Here is a 25,400-nt window from a genome sequence, read left to right as displayed (position 1 = left end):
ACTGACAGGTGTGAGGAGCAGTGTGCGGAAACAAGCTCCATGTGCCTCTCACGACAGAATATCTGTGTTCTGTAGAAAGCAGAAATGACAGATACTCAAAGGGATTGCCAGCCCCTTCTGGTGTTGTTCGGGTTGTAATCAGACTCCGTGATGGACCAGGGTTAATCTTTTCACTCATTCCAAAATTAAAAAATGCACAACACACAGCATTCAGTCACTTTCTGAGGTTGGCAGTGTCACAAACAAGGTTCAGGCCTGAACTCGACTGATATTTGAGACAACTACAGTTCAAAACACCTGCCGTCTGAAACTGCTGCCTTAAGTTCCCACAATACATCAACTTCCTAAACCTTAGCTACCAGACAAGTGGTTTTTTTTTTTTTTAATGTTAGGTCATATAATAGGGTCCAAAGTTTCATTACACAGTGTGTATGTTATTCAGACCAGACCATTGTAATGCCTGCAGTTGGTCTGTCACCAGAGAATTGAGTAATCTGATACATTGTGTTTGTGGACATTTTATTTTGCGAGCACTTTCTTACACATTTTGTCTTTCCAAATTGAAGTTAACAAGGCGATGTGCAATACCAGTAATAGAAAACTGGTTACATTTTCAGTATTTATATGCAGAAAATAAACCTATTTCAAACTATCTCTAATAAAATATTTCACCTGGATACAATTTGCTATGCAAGGGCATTTATTAGGCTTTTTTGCATTTTTACATTTTGATGCACAGTATTGCTATATTTGCTTTTCATGTCCCTAAAAATTCATAGAAATTTACATGTTACCATGCATGTTTTATGCAGAGCAGGAATCTGTAAACCTGACTGCAAAAAATTTTCGTCCATGCAAGCAACCAACTTTAATATTTTGAATTTCAATAAGGCTTGTTTTTAAACAGTCTGGCCTGTTAAAAAGAAAGGTTTTGTGATATAGCTTTTAAATTATGGACGAAACATACACATCAGTGACACACTAAAGTATGCTTGCAGCTGCTCCTCAGATTAGCATTTTCTTATGTCGTCTCCTCTTCTCCCCCTCTGTCCTTGATAGTAGACAACTGTAAATTATATCATCTGAGTTGTGACATTCAGAAACATGTATATGGCAGCTTGTGCACAGAGGATTGTTATTCCTTCATAGATCTATAAAAGTGATTGTAATATAATCTTGTTTAGCATATTGTATTTTAGAAAAACATAATCACATAACACTGGAAAATCCAGAATGGAATGTAATAATATTATGTAAAGGAAAGTTGCTACTTACCGTACAGCAGAGATGCTAAGTTGCAGATAGGCAGAACAAAAAGACTGTCATAGATAAAGCTTCCAGCCATCAAGGCTTTTGTCAGCAATAGATGTAGACACACACACACACACACACACACACACACACACACACACTCTGCAAATGCAACTCACATCCATAAAACTATTTGAGTTACAGAACTGAAATTTGTTGTACTTTATTCAGTTTCTTCTCATGTTTAAAAATGTAGCCTACTTACTAGATTCAGAAAACATTGAATTTTCCAAAACATGTTTTTTAATTCTTAAAATTTCAAAATTATAAATTTGTTTTGTCTCGAAAAGAAAGTTGCTTATACACTACCTATACTGAAGCACCAAAGAAACTGGTATAGGCATGCTTATTCAAATACAGAGATACATAAACAAGCAGAAAATGTCACTGCAGTCAGAAACTCCTATATAAGACAAGTGTCTGGCGGAATTGTTAGATCAGTTACTGCTGCTACAATGGCAGGTTATCAAGATCTAAGTGAGTTTGAACGTGGTGTTATAGTTGGTGCACGAGCAATGGGACACAGCATCTCTGAAGTAGCAATGAAGTGGGGATTTTCCTGTACAACCATTTCACAAGTGTACCGCGGATATCAGGGATCTGCTAAAACATCAAATTTCCGACATTGCTAAGGCTGGAAAAAAACCTGCAAGAATGGGACCAATGACTACTGAAGAGAATCATTCAACGTGACAGAAGTGCAACCCTTCTGCTAACTGCTGCAGGTTTCAATGCTGGGCCATCAGCAGTTGTCACCATGCGAACCGTTCAATGCCGAAGCCCCATCTTGTGTTCCCTTGTTACAAAGCTTTATGCCTCCCCTGGGCCCGGCAACACCGAAATTGGACTGTTCATGACATTAAACATGTTGTCTGGTCGGGCGAGTCTCATTTCAAATTGTCTAGAGTGGATGGACATGTACAGATATGGAGACAACCTCACGAATCCATGGACCCTGCATGTCAGTAGTGGACTGTTTAAGCTGTTGGAGGCTCTGTAGTGGTGTGGGGCATGAGCAGTTGGAGTGATATGGGACCCCTGGTAAGTTTAGATACGACTCTGACAGATGACATGTGCATAAGCTTCCTGTCTGATCATCTGTGTCCATTCATGTTCACTGTGCATTCCAATGGACTTGGGCAATTGCAGCAGAATGATGCAACATCCCACACATCCAGAATCCCTACAGAGTGGCTCCAGGAACACTCTTCTGAATTTAAATACTTCCGCTGGCCCCCAGACTCCCTAGACGTGAACGCTATTGAGCATAACTGGGATGCCTTACAGTGTGCTGTTCAGAAGAGATCTCCATCCCCTTCTACTTACAGATTTGTGGACAGCCCTGCAGGATTCATGGTGTCAGTTCCTTCCAACACCACTACAGATATCAGTAGAGTCCATTCCACATCGTGTTGTGGCATTTCTGTATGCTTGCGAGGGCCTTACATGATATTAGGCAGTTCTACCAGTTTCTTTGGCTCTTCAGTGTATAATGTGTGTGCTTAATCTCTTGATAGTATTCCAACGGGATCATACTGAAATAAAATTTAATTTTACTGAAATTTGCTTTGCCATCTGTATACAACTTTTGCAGACTGGTTCATGAAACTAAAGTTAAAATGATATTAAAAATTTTCTCATTGCGCCAGTTTTGTAGCAGCCTTCTGCAAACTGCACATTAAGTACTTTTTATTTTAGTTATGCACACAGACCCATTTCAGCGTATTTGCAATGTGTCTTCAGTGGATGTCAGATCAGTGTCTAAAGCTGTTTGTTTTACAATTAATGAATTACAACTAACATAAGTACAACCAATAAACAATAATTAAACAAAACTTTCCAATTAACTTTCCAATGAACTTAAATAGAGATCAATTCTTGAAACAAAATTAACAAAGCATTGGAGGGGGAAAGAGGAGCTGGTTGCCGGAGTGCAACACATGGTGCACGAGTCAAGCTTATGTGTAGCAACCTTTCTGAAATAGTAGTAGTGCCATTTTACACAAAATGCAATGAGAGTCATTACAGTCTGAGGGCTCGAGGACCAAACTTCACTGGCATGCATTACTGGGTTCGTGTAATGGTATTTCAAAAAATTATTGATTCATAGTTAATGCATTAATTTAATTTAAACTAATGAATTTTACATTTTTGTACCCCTTTTGGGTTTCATCTTTTTGATGCTTATGATTTATCTTCCTTTGATTTCATAAGAACATACACTTTGAATAAAAAGTGGTGAAAATCTTGTTGCAATCCCTTAAAAAGAAACGGAGACTGAATGATTGACCTGATCTGGAATACTGAAGAAAGAATGAAAATCTGCACTTTATGTAGATGGAACTTATCAGTGAAAGAAAAGTGAGTTGCTGATCACTGAAATCTTACGGAAAGGTACAACTGAGTTGTAGCACGTCTTATGATCTTGAATTTGTTAATGCTGAAGAAGGCTTGCATTAATTGAACCACTCGTTGGATTCAGTATGAAAATCCTCAGTAATAAAGAAATGTATCAGCTCAAAGAAATAATGCAAAGATAAAGCTGATTAAATTAATTTGAAATTAAGTGAACCTTCTTACAGGGAGAAACAGGTGAAAATTAGAAAATATGTGACTATTATGGCACACAACCAGAAACTATTGACTATTTTAAAGACAAGTTTCGCATTTCTAATAGAAGTGAAAAGTTTTTAGTGCTGATTTCCCTAACCAAAGTAGGCAGTACACTCATTTAGAAAGAGTTTGGAGTAAGCAACTAGGTGGCAAGGAAAACAAAGTGGAAGAAAAGAGCATACACTCTACTCTGTATCCTAAGCCTGGATAGACCTTGTCTGCTAAATCAGTTCTGCTAGTGAAAGAGTTTTATTGTAATGATAATAGTAGCAGGTGAATGCCTGACAAACAGGATTACATTTCTATGGGAAAAGCTGGCGATGGAAAGCGTATGTATGTTCAAAACAGATTAGCTTTAAGAAACCGGAGAGAAATGTACAAAATTGGCTGTATTAAGGCCAAACAATTGTATTACAGCTGGAGCTAGTGGGACTCATACTGTTTGCATTTGTACAGTTCATCAAAATGTGAAAGTAATTATAGCTGGAGCAAATGTGAACATAATGTAAAGAAGGAAAGAATCACACCATTGGTTGATTTCGCATGGACTGACCCATTATTCAGTCTTTTTTTCTTTTCTTTTAGAAAACGTAATAGCTTTATTATTTGTAGTAATGAGGAATACAGGGTAATAATGAATAACAATATTGTTACAACTTACATGCACAGTGTGTATTGCAACTATATTCCACCACATAATTTCTGCACGCTCTGTAAAATTAAAGCTTGATTCTTCATGTACTTTCACTTTTTTCTTTCCAGGGACAGCATCCTTCAAAATGCTTTAATTCCTCTTTCTAGTAATATTGTTTTTTTTTTTTTTTTTGCAAAAAAGCTTGAGCACTCTGGCTACCTCATTCTCTTTCCCGATACAGTTCATTCGCTAAGACTGAATTCCAAACCATGTTTGAAACCAGTTCTCTATGTTTTGGTGCTTTAAGAAACTCTCTTTCAAATTTATCACGCAATTTTGTAACTGTCAGGAAAGCAGTGACGACGACACTGGTAGCTTGAGAGCAAGGAATGAGTAGTTTTCCTCTGCTCATATTCTGTACAAGGGAATACATTTCTTGTTCATCTGAAATGTTATCTAACACCAGAACATGACACAAAACTCACATTTTGTATGTTTCAAAACAGAGTAGCATCAATAACTTGCTATATATGTCAGAATAGGCAAATCTTCAGTGCAATTTTCAGAAATTTCTGATGAATTAACTACAATTTCATCATACAGGGAATGAATCTCAATGCCAATAGTTCATGCCTCAGAGAAAATATCCTGTATAGATTGTACGCTGATCTCACCAAAAACAGTCGATTTTAAATTTAGCCCAATTACAGAGTGTAAGTGAAGCTTCTTTTCTACTTTGTACACCTGCCTGATGCTGACGTACTGACCTTCACATAATTGCCTATACTTTCCAAATCTCTCTTCAAGAATTATATAAAAGCCTGTGTTGTTTGGATTAATGCTGATTATGTTTCTTTTGTTTAGTAAGCCCTCATGATATCGAATGTTTACTTTTTCCCGTATACTTAGCCTTTCTAACATTCCATTAAGATATGCATACTCTGGGACAGCTGCTGAACATTGTTTTATAGGGCACATGAATTCATCATTTAATCTGTTACCTTTAAATGTTTTCACATTAGCTGTTTTCCACCATTTGACAAACAAACCAATGTAATTTGGTGTTTCTGCACAGTGATGTAAGAAGCGTTTTGAACCCAGGGTTTGAAGGGCATTAGCTGTGACATCACTGAAAATTTGCAGAGCTAGTTTAGAATTTTGTTTTTCAAAATTATTCAGTCTCATTGCTTTCAAAGTCAGACCATAACAATGGTTTGCCAGTTTTTCATGTTCAAGGTCATACAGCTTCATTCAGTAGTCAGTCATATTGCATGCATTGTGGGATAAATCGTACAAGAATTATTTTTTGCTTTAACCAGTTATGTCAGGCGCACTTCATAATGTGTACAGGGATGGTTACAAAAAACAAAGGTCTTGTTAAATCTTCGGGATGGTTATATACATAAGAGACTGAAGGGGGATTTGAAAATGATGACATTGCCTTTCTATTAACAGAATTATTATCTGAAATTACAGACAATAATTTGAATCATGTGTCTTCAAGACCCAATATATATGATTACTCTTTCTGGGGACCTAAGTTAATACTAGAAAACACTCCTTGAATTGTTGATGGATGAGGGCCTACAAAAAAACCATAATCCCTATTAAACCTATAAGCACATGGAGAAATGCTGTAAGATAAACAAGAAAATGTCACGAATGAAGGAGTATATGCAAGATCCATTGATGATAGTAACTTCAACTGTTCAGTGGTTAAGTGTATATTTTTGCTCTTTTCATACTCAAATAATTGAAATGTCTGCATTATTTCACACACACAACTCAAAATTTACTCAATATTATTTGCTGCATTAATCTGCATGTCAGCTTTTTCCTCACAAAAGATTACCTAATTCAACGATGCTTGAAACCCGTGTTAAAAACTCTTCACTGTTTAGACCTAACTTGTTTGTTTGCTTGTTCAAAACAAATACTGATACATCAAGGGTTTCACTAACAAGAACAGGATATTTTATCACAGGAACAGTTTGAATGTTAGCAAACAATACAGAGGTAGGTTTTGTAATAATACTCCAGAAGTCAGATAATTTTAACATTGACAATTTGGCCTTAACTCACACACTTTCCTTCATACTCTGCTGAACAGCAGCCTAAATATTTTAATTTAATTGTATAGATAAAAAATCTACTCACCATGTGGTGGCAGAACATGCATATAAAAGTGGGTTGTAATTAGGCAAGCTTTCGGAGCCAGTGACTCGTTCTTCAGACAAAGGGTTGAAGGGGAAGGAAGTGGGATGAAGGAAAAGGAATGGAGAGGTCTAGGAAAAGGGGTAGATCTCGGAAAAGCCGCCCAGAACTGCGGGTCAGGGGAGACTTACTGCACAGGATGAGAAGGAAAGACTTGTTCTTATATGCCTAAATATTTCGCTCTTCACATTTCTGTCTCTTCACCTCAGGACCAAATCTGTAGCTTCCAGGTTTTCTCAAATAGTGAGGGCAGTTTGGAAAAACAGATGGAACTGCTGTTGAAAGCAGACTTGGTCTGGTGAGTGTGTGAGGAACTTCTGTATTTCTACTGTTATCTTGAGATGTTCTTATACTTTCAGTAGGGTGAAAATATTGTTCATGCACCTATAACCAGTAACCCACATGATAACTATGGAGATCAGATTATCACAATCATAATGAAGACTATCTAATATTACTGAAGGACTATTGTAAAATAGTGCTTGAGAAACTAACATATTTGTAAATGTTAAATATTACATTTTATAAATTTTTCTGATATGTGTTTATGAACTGTTAGCTGAGTTACCATAATGAATTCAGTGTCTGACCATTCGTATGAGGCTAATTTATGAACTGTTAGCTGAGTTACCATAACGAATTCAGTGTCTGACCATTCGTATTAGGCTAACTGCTCTTTCCTAAGTCCCACTATTCAAAAAGCAGGTTGAAATCCTTATTCCTTTTTTGCAATATATTGAGCACTGTAATTACCATATTCTTTCTGAGAGCAGTTCATTCATAAAAACAGACCCAAAAAAACTTAACGTGGAAAACAATAAATCAACCTGCTCTAGCAAGTAAGAACACATCCTCACCCCTAGTACCTGATCATGGAATGTATAAGACTGATCAAGCCAGAGATAAATTGGTCTCGGTCATAACAAAGGGCATCAGAATGAAGTAAAAAAGAGACATTAAAACTAATGAACAAAATAGACCCAGTGTAAACACTGTACTTCCCTGCAGCATAAATAAGCTAATTTTGTTACATATGAATGTGCAGTCCTTAAGGAGTTAAGTTACTGATCTCCAGTACTGGCTGAATGAAATCATGAACAGCATTCTATGTTTGAATGAACACTGGAATAAAGAAAAGAAATAGGCTTGGTTGTATAATTTGGTTGTTCAGTGACAACAATTTGTTTTTGAAGCCTCTGCTATGGCACTGTGCACTCAGAAGTGTCTGATGAGGAAACATTCGCAAAAAGTTCTCCACTTTAATTTTAATCAGTTCCAAATACAAGCGTTATAGAATTTTTGTCACAGGATATATTAACCCAGAAATAAGAGTAAAGAGAAAAAAATGTGATGTTTCCTAAATGTGTTAAGGTCAATAAATTTCTACTGCCGAAATGAAAAATTGACTAGGAAGGGAGTGTGCCTTAACAATTAGCAATGTGTGTAGAAATTAAGTAGAATGTGACACCATCAAATTAGGCATACCTGACCATTCTGGCATATGGCTCAAAACTGGAAACCTGCTTACTGACAATTCCAAGATGTCAGCTATATATACATAGTTCTCAAAGAAGGGGACACTGAAAAAATGAGAAATTACTTTTAACTAATTGAGTTGCCCAATAGACTAACCAGTGAGAAAGAGGGTAATGAATGCTTCTTTACGTTCATTTCCATCATGAAACACACTAGGCAGTAACTGCCCTCTTGTTTCTAAAAGATGCAAAACTTGTGATAGTCACAAACCACAATACAAAAAAATGGTATACACTGCAACGTAGTAAAATGAGGATATTTTACTCATGCTGAAGGACATAACTGCTGACAGTTGAAAGAACAAGAAAAGCTCTATAAGCTTAAGAAAAACCCACATATCAAAAATTAAAGCAGCAAGAATCAAAGCTGATGAACAGTACTTTAAATCTGAAAAATAACTGTAAAGCACCTAGAATGTGGTAACAAGTGAAATAAACATGGGAAAGGAGGAGATCACTATCTCAATCAACTGTAAGACTCTCAATGAGTATTTTGTGAATTCTGAAAGTTCCCTTGTATCACAAAGCGGCGATACATGTGGTTTTCTTTTTCTTTTTTCTTTTTTTTTTTTTTTTTTTTTTTTTTTTTTTGGGGGGGGGGGGGGTGGTCTCCTCTGCAGTCACAGAGTAAAACTGATAAAAGATTCACTTAGAGAAGAATTGGTGCTACAGACCTTATCTGCTCTGTAAACAAGCTGAACTGCTCCAGAACAGAGGACTGTCATGGGCTCAACAACAATGTTCTAAAATGTGTAATTGTGGAAATTAGAATGTCAGTGCTCTGTCTTGTTGAATTGTTGATAAAATTATTGATGATAGTACTTTCCCTGAATGCCTCAAAATCACAGTTGACAAAGCCAACTGCATGGTAGACATGCTGAAGAGCTGACAGACTTAAATATTTAAAACTGCTAAACACAATGCCTTATTGGATTTATATGAGTGGCTCGTTTCACATAGTAATAAACCACAAATATGCAGTGCTCCAAATCAGTAACACACTGCCAAAACATTAACACAGTAAGTGCTAGGGATCGTATAAATTTGAGGTTATGCTTCACATTATCAACTTCATAAAAATTTTCTCTCAGGCCGCCTTTGCACATGGTCACACAATATCTGTAAGGCATTTGTCTCTCCCTAACAGAAATAAGTGCTGTGTACCACAGAAATAAAATTAAAAGCATTGTAAAAGGCTACATTGTGCAGCAGTCACGCATCCCTATGCTCAGTTTCTCAGCACAACACGAGTTGCTTCCTTTTGTTACGACTACTCTTGGCATACCCATCTTGCTGTTCACAGGCAGCGCACAGGCCTTCTCAATCTATGTGGCATTGCAGATATCCTAACAGTGTCATCAGTAACCAGTTCAAGATGGTAGTGATTTGATGAGAAATAGTTGGACCATATCGCTTTTCCACTTTCTTGAATAAAATATTTCACTGCCTTTCATGACCAGAGACGGCTACACAGGATCTGAGCAAAAGGGGAGGTGGGGGGCTGGGGGGCTGGGGGGAAGAACTCTGGGAGAGGAGGAACCCCTATTTATCTTGTATCCCCTTACCCTCTTAACAGATAGGTCCCTCTTATTCTGGGGTCTGAGTGATCTGTGCATCCTTTTCAACCTTCCCTAGTTTACACACTTCACCTCCCCAGGGAATGAATTATTGGTTCTGAAAGCTAGGATACTGTTTTGAATTTTTATGTGCAGCTATTGGCAGTACTTAAATTCCATTTTCTAAAGGTGAATATTGTCCAGCAATTCTCATAGTTTTTTGTTTTGTAGAATGAATTTTCCATATAATACAATTAAAATGCTCTGGTTCTTTTAAGTGTTAAGATTTTTACCTCTACATTGTGTAGGTCTTGCTGGCTGCTTTATTTTTACTGTTTTCATCCACACGTAAAACTTTTTATATATAAATTTCTTATATAACATTACTCTTCCGTTGCAGGTGTCCTTGTCACCGGCTCAAACTCAACGCAATGAAGAGCAGATTGCATTCCTCACTGAAAAAATCAATGGTCTTGTAAGTGAAGCAGAACAAATGGGTATTCAGGGAAATGTTGAACAAGCACAAGGACTTATGAAGCTATGTGATCAGCTAAAAGAAGAACGTGAGCAGTTAAGAGGAACCAATGAAAATAGTCATTGGCAGCAAGTAAGTGAAATACAAATTAAACATGGTTCAAAAAATTCCTGGTAAATCTCCCCAAGTCTGGTTAGCAACTGGAGAAATACATTATTACTCTGTTGCTTAACTTACAAAAAATATTAATAACAAGCATGTACTGATATATTTTACCTAAGGGCTCTGTTGAATTTTACAAACAATTATACATGGATGTGCAACAGAGAATATTTTGCTATTTTGTATATTAACTCGATTTAATTGCTTGAAACATATACCGGTCTTTAGGTGTGTTTATACGAGGTCAGGCAGTATATAAAGATAAGCGGTTAATCACTTTGGTATCACATATAGAATGACATACTTTCACATTCTCATGTCTGTATAACTCATGTCCTGAGATGACACAGGTCCCAGAATAGTGGTGGAAGGTGATGATCTAACTGCAATCAGTCTGTAAGGTAAATAGTAGATACGTCCAATAGGATTAAATTCCGTAAAGCATGCTGACTGTGGTTCTTAAGTGATACTCTTATTTTGTAATCTTCCTTGTAAAGCTGTTTGATTCTGGACCTTGTTGTCCATAACAAGGAAATATGGGCTAAAGTGCACGTAACAGTGCTGACAGATGTTGCTGGCAATGCCTTGAGATAGCTCTTAGTCACGTGACAGTACGCAGTAGCCAGTGGGAATCACTGGATCTAATATGTTCTTATTTTTGAAATGAAGAGCAGTAACTTCCATTCATCTGGTTATCTAGAATGTTAAGGTTGGTTACTGATTTTTATATATTTTTTGTGTTGCATGTTTCTCAGAAAATTTCAGGAAGTTTGGTGATATTGTTTTGTATTCCAACAGAGTTGATTTAATTTGTCGAGATAAAATTGTAGAATGGCAGTTTGAGTAAGGTCTTATTACTAAACAAAGAATTTAGACAATGGAAAATCCAGAATGGGTTTTAACAATAATATAAAAAGGACAGTTGCTACTCAGCATAAGCAGAGATGCCGAGTCGTAGATAGACTGTCGCAAATACAGCTTTTGACCAACGAGGCCTTTGTCAAAAATGGAACACACACACACACACACACACTCGCCCGTGCATGACCACAGTCTGTGGCAGCTGAAGCCACACTGCTAGCAGCAGCACCAGTGCATGATGGGTGGGGGCAAGGGGGAGGAGGGATAGCAGAGTAGGGGTGGGGGAGTGTACAGGGATGAGGTGAGGGAGGGTGGGCAGCTAGGTGCATTTGGGAGCTTAGATGGAAAGCAGAGGAGTGGTGGGGGAGGGGGGGGGGGGGGCAGGAAACGAGCGAGGTAAAAAGTGTGTGGGTGGAATATAGGGCTGTGTAGTGCTGGAATGAGGAAAGGAATGGGGCTGATGGGTGAGGACTATGAGTATCAAAATTGAGGTCAGGAGGGTTACAGAAAAGTAGGATATATTGCAGGGAGAGTTCCCACCTGCACAGTTCCTGTAACACTTGTGGCCTCGATCTTCATTAGTCATTGTCCTCACCCATCAGTCCCTGCTCTGTTCCCATTCCAGCACTACTCAGTCCTCGATTCCACCCACGCTCTTTTTACTTCTTTCCTGCTATCCCCCCCTCCCCCCCACCTCTCCCCCACCCTCTGTCTAAGCTCCTGACTGCACTTAGCTGCCCACCCTCCCTGCACCTCATCCCTGCATGCTCTCGAGCAGCACTCACCGTCCCCCGTCATTACCCTGCTATCCCTCCCCCTTCCCACCCTAGTCTCCTCCTTAACCTCCACCCAGTTGCCTCTCTCATCACGCACTGCTGCTGCTGCTCGCAGTGTGACTTCAGCTGCCACAGACTGTGGTCATGTGTGTGTGTGTGTGTGGGTGTGTGTGTCTTATAACTTGTTCCCAAAAGAAACAAACATGCGCTTCTGACTGTACTGGAAAATTTGTTTTTTGTAATCACTACTTCAATTAGTCACACTGCCATTTTGTTGATTTTAACAGTAATGTTTTCTTTGCAAATGTCTAGATTTCCAAGATAATGATTAACTTGAGAGTAGCAGCACATCTTAAAGTTATGTTAATTGACTAGTACAGTCCAAGGTCTAGGTTAGGTTGGACTATGACAATTTGGTTGTGACTTGGCGAAGCAAACAAATCTCAACACAAAATTTGACTACCATAATACATTGCTGGATAGCATAGGTTGAGATAAGCTTTCGTATTGGCAGTAAACTGCATGTATTTCTTATTTCTGATTTTACTGAAAATTTGATGATCTTGTCCATTTACAACTTAACAGAACGAAATACCCTATTTTATTTCTGAATGAGCACTCTCATTGGTTAACAACAGTTGTCTTGGGATTCATCGTATTTCGTTGAGGCATATTTGTCTATTACCTTCGAAAAGTAATCATGTTCCAAGGTTTTGGCTACATTCTGTCTTATTAGCAAAGCTTAAATTGCTACAAGTGAACAAAATAATAGCTAAATATATTTATGAAGCAAAGGAAGTTACGAAGGAAAATATCATTGATTATCTGCTTCTGAACACGATTTGTCGTGTTGGCTTCTCGTGATCGATCACACGAACCATTACCAATAGCAGCATGCCACAGAAAAGCTGGTGACAGCATAAGTGACTTTTGGTATCAACTGTTTTTTTAAGTGTCAGCACGTCGAATTGAACTGTTGCCTATTTTATGGAAATTGAGAGTTCTATACCAAGTAAATTAACTTTTTGCTGCTATGGATTGTATTCACATCCTGCTATGCCACTCGCCAGGTGCTGTAGATGTGTATATGCATGATGCTTGAGTTTTCTTTCATGCTGCTGATCTCTAACTGCTGTGGAAGAGTTCCTTTCTTATCTCGGTGAATAAATACGTTTCAAAGTACTTGGCATAGAACATGTGTGTTTCAGTTCTTAACAACTGTTCCCCTTTCATGTCGTTTGACTCTTGTAACTGCAGTCTGGTTTCTGTACAAATTGAAAATAACATTTTGCTCTCTGTATTTTATTCCCGCTACCTTCAGAGTTTCAGAATGTAGTCAAGTCACCATTATCAGAAGCTTTCTCTGAATCTTCAAATGCTATAAACATAAGTTTGCCTTTATTCAGCCTGTCTTCTAAGAAAATGTGTAAGATCTGTATTGCCTTGTGTTTTGCGTATTTTTCTGGACCCCAAACTAGTCTTCTCTTAGATCATCTCCCAGCTTTTGCTTGCCCATGTAAATAACTTAAGTCAGTAGTTTGCAAGCATGGTGGTTTGTTAGTGTGAACAGGTCTACTTCAGAATTGGAATTCTTCCTCTTATATATTGCATACCACGTGAAAAAGTGGCTGGCTGTCCCAGAGATCTTAATAATTCTGAGGAAATGTCTACTCCAGGGACCTCGTTTCCATCTAAGTCTTTCAGTGCACCATCAAATTCTTCTCACAGTATCATATATCCCATATCATCTTTACTTTCTTACTCTTCTCTTTCTATGATATTGTCCTCAGATTTGTCAAGCGGTTCTAGGCGCTGTAGTCCAGAACTGCGCGACTGCTACGGTCGCAGGTTCGAATCCTGCCTCGGGCATGGATGTGTGTGATGTCCTTAGGTTAGTTAGGTTTAATTAGTTCTAAGTTCTAGGGGACTGATGACCTCAGATGTTAAGTCCCATAGTGCTCAGAGCCATTTCCTCAGATTTGTTTGCATTGCATTCATCTTCTATATATTCTTTTCACCTTTTAGCTTTCCCTTCTTTGCTTAGTACTAGTATGCCATCTGAGCCCTTGATATCCGTTCAGCATGTTTCTACAGCCTTGCATTCCTCCTCTAGCTATTCGTGCTTAGCCATTTTCCATTTTGTGCTAATCTCATTTTTAGACATTTATATTTGCTTTCATCTACTTCATTTTTACATTTTCTCCTTTTGTCAATTAATCCATTACAATTGCACACCTCTTATCCATCCTTTACCCTCCACACCACTTACACGAGATCTGCCACACAGAACTATTTCCATATGTTGCCACATGACCATCCTTTCTCTGTTGTAGAAACCATCTCTAAATCAGCTGCTCATGGGAATCTAATAGATATGTAACACAGAGTATATGTTTATAATGCTTGCAGACAGCTGAACTGGCAGCTTCACAAGAGAAACAGATGGAAGTCTGTGATGTCTGTGGTGCATTTTTAATTGTTGGAGATGCACAACAACGAATTGATGATCATCTGATGGGGAAGCAACATGTTGGTTACGCAAAGCTTAAATCTGCATTGGATGAACTTATGGTGAGTTCCTAGACAGTAACAGCATATATCATAACCGATAACTTGGTTTCAAGTGAATATACATCATGGATTTTTGTGTGCACTCACTCTAAACATTCCTGTTGTCATACTTTACCATCACATGCGGAAATATGTGAACTACACTCATAAAAAATTCATGACTTTGAGGTGTGTCCTTGCATTGGATCAGTACATAAGTTCATGCCATTTTTACAGTGCTAACAACACAGGTTACTGTGTGTTCTATTTTCAAAAGTAACAGTGAGTGCCTATTCAGTACATCAGCAGTTTTTTCATTTCATTTCTTGATAGCAATTTCTGTGATCAAGAATGCCAGTTTGGTTCCACTAAAAGCACAATTTTTTTAGGGTATTCATCACCCTTCACAGGGGGTGTTGCTTTTTTTGATAGGCAAAGCTTTTCTTTCCTCTTCTTTAAGTTTGCATAAAGGCACCATTTCTTGTCACCTGTAACAATGTTTCTGGTTTGTGCCTATGAAAAGCCTAATGGTAACTGGCCAGCAAACGCAAACATATGGTTATTTGTAATTTTTGTTGTTGTACCTGTACTACCCTTGTACCAAATTTTTTATTCCATAATTTGTGAGTTTGCCATTCACAGAAAACCCAAATACCCAGATGTAAGAGTAGAAAACTCATTGTGCCGCCCCACCCCACAAAAACATGTATTTTATGACTGTACTTAGAAGAAAACAGCCTCAAGACAGAATTGAACACAGAAAGCTGTTTCCCTAAGCAGTGGCTGCAGGGCCAAAACAGTACATAATTTAGAAATACAAATACAAATACACAAGAACAAGACAAATATTTGACTTATGACTAGCTAGAGTAAGACAATGACCCAAATATAAGTTTATCTTTAAATTATATTCCTTCCCCCTCCCCCTTCACCCTCTATACATGTTTTGATCAATACTGTGTTGATGGTATATCTATGCATAAATAGCTATTAGTGCATATGCAAATGTATGCATACCTCATATTAATGATATGTGGTTTATTATTGGCGTCCAATGTTTTTATGGTTTATCATTGGCAATGTTATAATTTTACTCAGTAAAGTTAAAACATAGCTCTTTGGAGGGTACTTGACTTCTCATACACTAGACCCTGCCCCCGCCCCAGATTTGTTAATTTGTTACATTTATACGTTCCATAAATTTTTGTTAAGTGACATGACCCGACCCCCTTTTCACATCATTAGTGTGGCTGACACCAGTTTCTACTCAGACATCCTTTTCTATTACTAGGGACCTAATAGTAGAATGGTTCCACATGCATGTTGTACATGATTAACAGTATACATACTATCAATGGAAAATCCAGGATGGGATGTAACAATATTAGAGAAGAAAAGTTGCTACTCACCATATAGCAGAGATGCTGAGTCGTGATAGGCACAACAAAAAGATTCATACCATTAAAGCTTTCGGCCATTAAGGCCTTTGTCAGCAAAACACACACACACACACACACACACACACACACACACACACACACACACACTACTTGCAGTCTCAGATAAGAAGTGTGGTTTCAGGTATCTGAGACTGTAGACTTGTGTGCAAGTTGCGTTTGTGTGCAAGAGTGTGTGCGTGTGTGTTTGTGTGTCTATCGCTGACAAAGGCCTTAATGGCCAAAAGCTATAATTGCGTGAATCTTTTTGTTGTGCCTATTGCGACTCAGCATCTCCTCTATATGGTGAGTAGCAACTTTCCTTCTCTAATATAGTATACATACTATTGGTGATGCCATAGATTCAGGGCTTTTATATGCTTCACACCACTAACCTCCCCCTCCCCCCACCACCCCTACCTCTTTTTATACCTTTACATTTTCCATGTTGTTGAAACAGTTTTAGCTAATTTTCGTATGGATCTTGTATTTTTCTTTATAATTGGTCTGCACACATGGTACAAATATTAAACAATATGTATACTATGGGACAGACCATGGAGACATACAGCTACAGCAAATGTTACTCCGATCCCTGAAATTCTCTCCCCCCCCCCCCCCTCGCCCCCCCCTGTTCCTTTAAATTCTTACACTTTTGTAAAGCAGAAATAATTCCACAGCTAGCTTGTTCGGGTATAACATACATGTAGGTCTTTACTGATAGTTAAATCCATTGTTAGATATTCATACTGCTGCAATTGGATTGTGAAAGGTGTATTGAGCACATGACATGTTCAGATTACTGGAAATTTGTTTAATAAAATTGGTTAGGAATGGACAGTAAAGTCACACATGTTGTAATAATATGAATAATTACAGTTCCTGTATGACACCATTTGAAGTGACTTTAGCCTTGGTGTCTGTTGCTAACACTGATTAATCCTGGTCTTATATGGACTTGTCTTTGGAATTGTTTTGGTTGTTTGGTTTTTATGGTCTCTGGGTTTAGTGGTTATTGATTCTCATATTGTTTTAACATTGTCTACGTAAACTTTTTATTATCAAAAAACAAAGATGATGTGACTTACCAAACGAAAGTGCTGGCAGGTCGGTAGACACACAAACAAACACAAACCTACACGCAAAATTCAAGCTTTCGCAACCAACCTTCATCAGGAAAGAGGGAAGGAGAGAGAAAGATGAAAGGATGTGGGTTTTAAGGGAGAGGGTAAGGAGTCATTCCAATCCTGGGAGCGGAAAGACTTACCTTAGGGGGGAAAAAAGGACGGGTATACACTCGTGCGCGCGCGCCCACACACACACACACACACACACACACACACACACACACACACACACACACACACATCCACACATATACAGACACAAGCAGACATATTTAATATTTATGATATGATTCACTGATGACATTGCTATCCTGAGTGAAAGTGAAGAAGAATTACATAATCTGCTGAATGTAATGTGCAATCTAATAAAGTACAGAATATGGATTGAGAGCAAATCTATGAAAGATGAAAGTAATGAGAAGCAGCAGAAATGAGAACAGCGAGAAACTTAACATTAGGATTGATGGTCACGAAGTGGATGAAGTTAAGAATTCTGTTACTTAGGCAGCAAAATAACAAACGACAGACAGAGCAAGGAGGACATCAAAAGCAGACTAGGACTGACGGAAAGGGGATTCCGGGCCAAGATAAATCTACTAGTATCAAACATAGGCCTTAAGTTAAGGAGGAAATTTCTGAGAAAGTATGTCTGGAGCACAGCATTGTATGGTAGTGAAACACGGACTATGGGAAAACCAGAACAGAAGAGAATCGAAGCATTTGAGATGTGGTACTACAGGTGAATGTTGAAAATTAAGTGGACTAATAAGGTCAGGAATGAGGAGGTTCTGCACAGAGTTGGAGAGGAAAGGAATATGTAGAAAACACTGACAAGGAGGCGGCACAGGATAGTAGGACATCTTAGACATCAGGGAATTACTTCCATGGTACTAGAGGGAGCTGTAGAGGGCAAAAACTGTACAGGAAGACAGAGATTGGAATATATCCAGCAAATAACAGAGGACGTGGGTTGCAAGTGCGACTCTGAGATGAAGAGTTCAGCATAGGAGAGGATATGGGGCGGGCCGCTTCAAACCCTGTCGGATGACTGGTGACCACAACAAAAAAGTTACCTTGGAAGGTGTTGAGGTAACACATAGCAACCAAAGACACTTGTTATTGCAATTCAGTTTCCAATGTTCAGCAGTGGATTCAACAGTTTGGTAATGCTGTATATTGTTTCAAGTGTGACCATGTTTAACCTTAGACTAAGTTTTTGAAGAGAATCATCTGAAGTATCTGTTGATCTGCACAAGTACTGTGGTAATGGGATTATATTAACTGAGAATGACAGTTGAATTTAGACGCTCCCTTAGTCTGTTCCAATTTTCTACTGTTGTGGCATGCTTTGATTGCCTTGGACCTGGACCCATTGCAAGCTCATCATATTATGGCTGTTAATATCACCTCTGTACATTGGCTTCATGGAATGCACTATCACTGGCTACCTGTGGGCTGCTTTCACTCAAGTTACATTGAATAGTGGCAGGTGATGAAAAATGGATATATTTTGCGAATCCTAAGTCTTGCAAATCGTGTGAATCCTGGCAAACAATCAACATCTACTGCAAGACCAAATCGCTTTGGAAAGAAGACAATGCTCTGTATTCGGTGGGATCAGGAGGAGGTCACCTATTATGAGCTGGTGAAACCATTAACACTGGTCGCTAATAACAGCAAATGATCAATTTAAATTGAGCATTATGTGAAAAATGGCCGAAACATGGGAAAGGCAAGCGCTCCATGATAACGCCCTATCACACACAGCAAAACGGGTCTGGGAAATACTAGGACATGCGGCTTATTCTCCAGACTTGGCTCTGTCCGATTATCATCTATTTACATCACAGGGACACACTCTCGTTGAACAGCACTTCAATTCATATGAAAATGTATGAAAGTGGCTCGCTGACTGCTTCGCTTCAAAAGAACTGTTTTATTTTTGCATGCCATTCATAGCCTGCCGGAGAGATGAGAGGATTATTTTGAATAAAATATTGTTTACCAATTTCAAACAACAGATGTGTAATTATTGCAACTAAATTCCGATTTTATACTTCTGAACCTGGTATGTTGTCTTAAAGTGCCACCTGTTTCCAAATATTGATTATTTGTTCATTTGTTGAAACGTTTTCTTAGTCGTGGTTCTTAAATGTAGAAATTTTGAGTCTGAGTTCTAAAAACAGCTGTTGGACAAAGCTTTTTGTCTGTAAATATTATCTTATTTAAATTATCATTAAACTAAGGTGTGTAATTTCATGAATCTGAAAAGGTAATCCTTTTAATTGGTTCTATATCTCTTAGTTATTTTTCTTAAATAAGTATGGTTTAATAAACAATGATTTAAACTCAATTCTGTCCAGTCCTTCCACTTAATTTTCTGTTTGCCTGCAGGAGGTTTGAACTCAAAATAGGATATTCAGATTTATGCATGCAAATTAACACACACAGTAAATAACACACTCCCTTGAAAATCAAGCACCTGGAGCAAAGAAGAAGAAATTTTAAACCTATGCATAGAAAGCACATTATGGCGTGGAAAATGAATACTAATAATAATAATAACAACAACAACAACAACAATAATAAACATTCATATGACATCTTGGGTGTGGGGGCATGATGGTAGGGACCATGTTCCCATGCAAACAAATACCAGAATGGAAAATAATCAGAAAAAAGACCACGACATCAGACTAACTATTGACAGTCATTTTACCACTGCAGATACATTTATAAGATATGGTTAAATACATGCAAATAACAAAATTGTTGCTAAAATGGTAGGAATTATGTCAACAATCACATACACAATGTATTTGATATCTTTGACCATCACTACAAAGGGCATCCTGCTGCCCAGTAACCCTTATGCCACGTCCTAAGTGAGCAACAGAGGCAACTGGCAGCAGGCAACAGGTTTAGACAACAAAACACAACCACACTTATAGTTACGGAAGTGACCTAGATGAGTGACATCTGTGGGGCTGCCTGTCCTCCGCTGCAACTCGTGATGTTTGAAGTCAAACATGTTTGAATTTTTTCACTGCAGTACATGCGAAAGTGAGAGCAACAGCTATGAGTCTTCTCGACAAAGTGCTGGAGCAGACATGCCAGCTGCTATGAAATACTTATCTGACTTCAAGGAAACTACGAGGGTGGTTTGAAAAGTTCTCAGAATGGAATAGAAAAAAGTACTTACATCAGTGAAACTTTTTTAAATTTTTCAATGTAATCTCCTTGTAGATTAATGCCCGGCTATCAATTCTTCGTTTTAAGTGAATCTTCATCCAACAAGAAAAATTTTCAGTTTTGAGAAGAGATGGAATTCTGATGGAGCCATATCACGTAAATAAGGCGGGTGTGGCAACAATTCATACCTCCGTTCATGTAATTTTGCCACGGTGACAGCACGTTTGTGGGAGCGCATTGTCTTGATGGAAGATGACTTTCTTCCTTGCTAAACCTGACCTTTTTCCATGTATCTTTTGTTGCAATTTGTCCACAAAGTTAGTGCAGTATTCTCCAGTAATTGGTGGCCCAGTTTGCTTTCTTTGGTGGCGGAGAATCAGCATGTTTCCACTGCTTTGACTGTTGTTTTGTCTCTGGGCACAAAAAAATCTTGTTCATTTCTCCTAAAACAGGTCAAACACTGTCTGATATGTCCATTCTCATGCGTTTTTGATCCAGCGTCAAGAGTTGCACCACCCATTTTGCAGATAATTTTTTCATTTATAATTCTACAGTTAAAATGTGATATACCCTCTCAGTTGACATCTGGCAAACGTGAACAATTTCACGCATTTTCAATCGGTGATCCTCCATGACCATTTCGTGCGCACTTTTGCAATGATTCCTGGAGTGGTGACACATTTTGTCTGCCACTGTGTGGATCATCATCTAAGATCTCCTGACCAAATTTAAATTCATTTGTCCACTTGGCTACAGTTGAATGTGAAGGAGCGGAGTCCCCCAGTGTATTCTGGAAATTAGTATGAATGTCCTTTGCTTTCATATCTTTCTTTACGAAGCACTTAATCACTGCTTGAATCCAGATTTTTCCATCTTCGCAAATCACTATGCGGCAACAACAGAGCCACATCACCCCCGACACTCTCTTCCACGAGCACTGATGTGGCACATGCTTACAGGCAACAGTCCAATGAATATCATGTGAACAACTTGTGCTAGCACTGACCTGTCGTGGTGATTCCGAGAACTTTTCAAATTACCCTTGTATTCAGTGAAAAAATTCTACTTATCATCTTACATCTTGATATCTTTGTTCAATATGGGATTGAATTTTTTTGTTGTTCATTTTAGTTACTGTGCTGCTCAAAACGAAGTAAAGGACTGCACAACATTTTTAAGAGTTTGCACAGTTAAAAATGCACAGTGTAGACTTTGCATGTTGTTCATTTTAGGTAATACGTATCTGCCTATGAAACGTAGCCAAGATAATGAAATTGTATTTAAAGTTGAGAATGGAACGATATCTCTCTCAGTTCTTGAGATTTTGAATTGTATATGTAGCAGATGGGTCGCACGTGATGTGTCCAATTCCATCCATGTGCATCAAGAATCACAAGTTTATAAAAATCATCATATTTCATAAATGGTTCAAGATATTGAAATGTTTTTTGCAAATGAAAGTACACAAAGATGACATTTTGTCATCTGATTAACAAACGGAATGTTTTAGTCAAAGGTTTGAGCAGAGCAAAGACAAGATTCCCTACGAATTGCACAATGTGCTTTGTCTAAATTTTTACAGCCAAATGAAAAGAGAGAAATGTGCAAACAAAGTATCAAAGTGACGAGCATGTGGTGTAATTTTGCAACAAAAATTTATGCTTGAAAGTAATCAAGGTAATTAAGGGAAACTTAATTACTGATTTTGGAGAAAACTGAAGTATTTCATGAGCAGTTGCTGCTAGCTAGGTAAATGAAGAGTCAAAAAGTTCATTTCTTCAACACCTAGTTATTTTGTGCACAAACAGAGACACTGGACTGAAATTTAACTGTCAACAAGGCTTCCTTCAAATCAAGTACTACATTTAGGACATTACAAAAACAGAAGACTGCTAGGAAGGCAAGTGAGATGTCAGTACTATCACATTTTTTTGAATGAATCTGGGGGGGGGGGGGGGCAGGGGGAAGAAAAGACAAATCATATATTTTGTGAAATGATTTATATAAAAGAAACAAAATATATTAGAGAAACATTTCACATGCCTCTGAATGATGCTTGAAATCATGTACAGTGAATGACATGGACCAAATGTTTATCTAACCTAGTTTATTTCTTAATTTTATATAAATCATTTCATAAAAATTCCACCCATTTTTTTCAGAAAATTGTGTGTTTTATTTATGCAGGCTATCTGGACTAACTGAAACACTTGGCATTGACAATGACTGCTGATGATTTACTTTCCAACAACCAAATATCAGTAAAATTTCGTGGTTGTTCAATGTGTTTTATTAGAAATTTAATGTGTGTGATATACTGGAACACGTGTATATACTTGAAGTCCAAGTACTTTGGCAAGACGTTAAAAATATACTTTGAGATGCAGTGCAAAGAGTACATATAAAACTTAAGAGACCGAACAGGTGATATGATTGTAGTTGAGTCAGTTAAAATATAACCAGCAGCTTCAGCTCAACCCAGAATAATTCAGATTACTAGCCAAAGACGCTACTGTTACACTAAGGTGATTAATTTATTGAATTCTCCACGAAGAATCCTTCCTTTGTAAATTTCATTCACCACACTCCCTTATCACCTTATTTTCCTAATTAAAGCTAACTGTGTTGCCTTCCTCTCAAGCTATAATACTCTTGAATTTAATCCTGCCTTTATCTCAACACAGCGAAACTAGACTACATGCATCCAGTAACAAACTACTGAATGCCACCAAAAGAGAAACGGCAAAGTAGTAAACCAGCTTCTGAGATGCATCTCACAACTTCATGTTAATCTGTCAGGAACAGTACATTCAAGTTACCACATAATTATTCACTAAATAACTAGTCTCAAAAGATGTGTGACTCAGCACTAAGTAACAGCAGACAGTCACTACAGTGGTAATGTAGACAATGCAGATAATCATGTAAATAATGGAAAGAGTAAAAAACTAAAGGAAGATGGTTCAAAGTTAACACCAGGCAGGCAGGTCTTCTAAGACCATTTTTGGAGCAATAGGAATGAATTTTTTATAATATTCTGTAACGATAATAATTTTTTGAACTGGAAACACAAAGAGGTGAATATGACTATTGGACTGAAATTTTTTCAGGCGACTGTCAACTTGGAGAAATGCATGGTAAACACTGAGCTGTCTTACAATATATTTATTCGCAACCAGTTTTGATCATTGATCATCTTCACAGTACTGGCATAAAAATGGAAACAAAGTGAAAACTGAATATCAACACAGATTACATTTTCATGAGAATTATTAGTCCGAAAAATTAAGCATACTTACAAAAAATATTGTGACAACTTCACTTGTCATACATGCCATTTAACCACAAAAGGCATCATAGCTGACTTGCAAATAGCAGAAAAAGGTACTTCACACCATAATACCGACTTAAGCAAGCGAAAAACATTGAAAAATGAACTATGTAACAGTAGTAGATGCAAAGCACCACTAGTCAGTTGCAACAACATCCATTAGGTAACACACAAGTGTCAATCAAAGAAGCTACAAGTCAAAGAACAAGGTCTAAGACCAAGTTCCAAAATATGCGCACACTATAGTACAGTCACAGAGCAATACATGTGCACTAAAATCACAATAAAAGAAATAAAATAAAAGCAGATGCAAATGTATAATTTTTTCACTTCATTTCAATACAATATTATGTAATACAGTAGCCACATGATACTAATCATTTGGTCAAAAACACCACATAAGCAAAATAAACACAGTCATGTACAATAATATGCAATAAAACCGTCACATTACCCAATTGCAATATCACATGATGAAAACTGAGCATTTAGTAAGACCTGCATCATACAAAACTGTAAACAGGTATGCGATGTTGAAGAAATTACATTAGGCAATCCAAATACCATGAATCATTGAAACTGGAAGCAGACAGAGGTCTGAGGATGCAAACAATGTAACAGAATGAGGAGCTGCAGACTGCATACAGTGTTATGTCACATAATAATCACCTGATATTATTAAAAAAATTATTGATATTACAATGTCAACATAACAAACCACAGACTTGGTGAAAACACCATAATAAAAAGTTTAATATAATAGAGGGAAACAATCCACGTGGGAAAAATTTATCAAAAACCAAAGATGATGTGACTTACCAAACGAAAGTGCTGGCAGGTCGAAAGACACACAAACAAACACACAAAATTCAAGCTTTCGCAACAAACTGTTGCCTCATCAGGAAAGAGGGAAGGAGAGGGAAAGACGAAAGGATGTGGGTTTTAAGGGAGAGGGTAAGGAGTCATTCCAATCCCGGGAGCGGAAAGACTTACCTTAGGGGGGGGAAAAGTTCCACTCCTGAGCCTTTCTTTCATTTCCATCATTGCTTTTTCCGCACACCAATTGAACAATAGGGGGGAAAGACTACACCCCTGTCTTACACCCTTGTTAATCCGAGCACTTCATTCTTAGTTGTCCTCTCTTATTATTCCCTCTTGGCTGTTGTACGTACTGTATAGTACCCATCTCACCCTATAGCTTACCCCTACTTTTCTCAAAATTTCGAACATCTCGCACCATTTTAATTTGTCGAACGCTTTTTCCAGGTCGACAAATCCTACGAACATGTCTTGATTTTTCTTTAGTCTTGCTTCCATTATGAACCGCAATGTTAGAATTGCCTCTCTGGTGCCTTTATCTTTTTTAAAGCCCAACTGATTGTCATCTAGCACATCCTCAATTTTCTTTTCCGTTCTTCTGTATATTATTCTTGTCAGCAACTTGGATGCATGAGTTACTAAGCTGATTGTGCGATAATTCATGCACTTGTCAGCTCTTGCAGTCTTCGGAGTTGTATGGATGATAGTTTGTTGTGACTTGGCAAGACAGCCAAGCCACTATGAGATAGCCGAAAGGCACGCATTTAAGCTCACGCAGGCTTGCGTGAGGTCTGGAACAGTTAAAGGA

At 37.9% G+C, this 25,400-nt stretch overlaps 1 protein-coding gene across 3 annotated transcripts in view; it reads left to right on the top strand.

Moving 5' to 3' along the window:
- The window catches only part of LOC126458406 (luc7-like protein 3), a 144,102-nt gene that overhangs the window by 17,518 nt on the left and 101,184 nt on the right, over positions 1-25,400 (top strand). For all 3 annotated transcript variants that reach the window (XR_007585631.1, XM_050095421.1, XM_050095422.1), the window contains exons 3-4: positions 10,264-10,470; positions 14,547-14,708. Coding sequence is in view for 2 of the 3 variants with exons in the window: in XM_050095421.1 (XP_049951378.1) it covers positions 10,264-10,470; positions 14,547-14,708 (369 nt within the window). In the remaining variant the exon portion in view is untranslated. The remainder of the gene's footprint in view (positions 1-10,263; positions 10,471-14,546; positions 14,709-25,400) is intronic.

The sequence above is a fragment of the Schistocerca serialis genome, chromosome 2 (assembly GCF_023864345.2).
Source record: "Schistocerca serialis cubense isolate TAMUIC-IGC-003099 chromosome 2, iqSchSeri2.2, whole genome shotgun sequence".
NCBI classification, from domain to species: domain Eukaryota; kingdom Metazoa; phylum Arthropoda; class Insecta; order Orthoptera; family Acrididae; genus Schistocerca; species Schistocerca serialis.
Note: the sequence above shows the minus strand (reverse complement) of the source record. Positions and strands in the feature narration are given on the sequence as shown.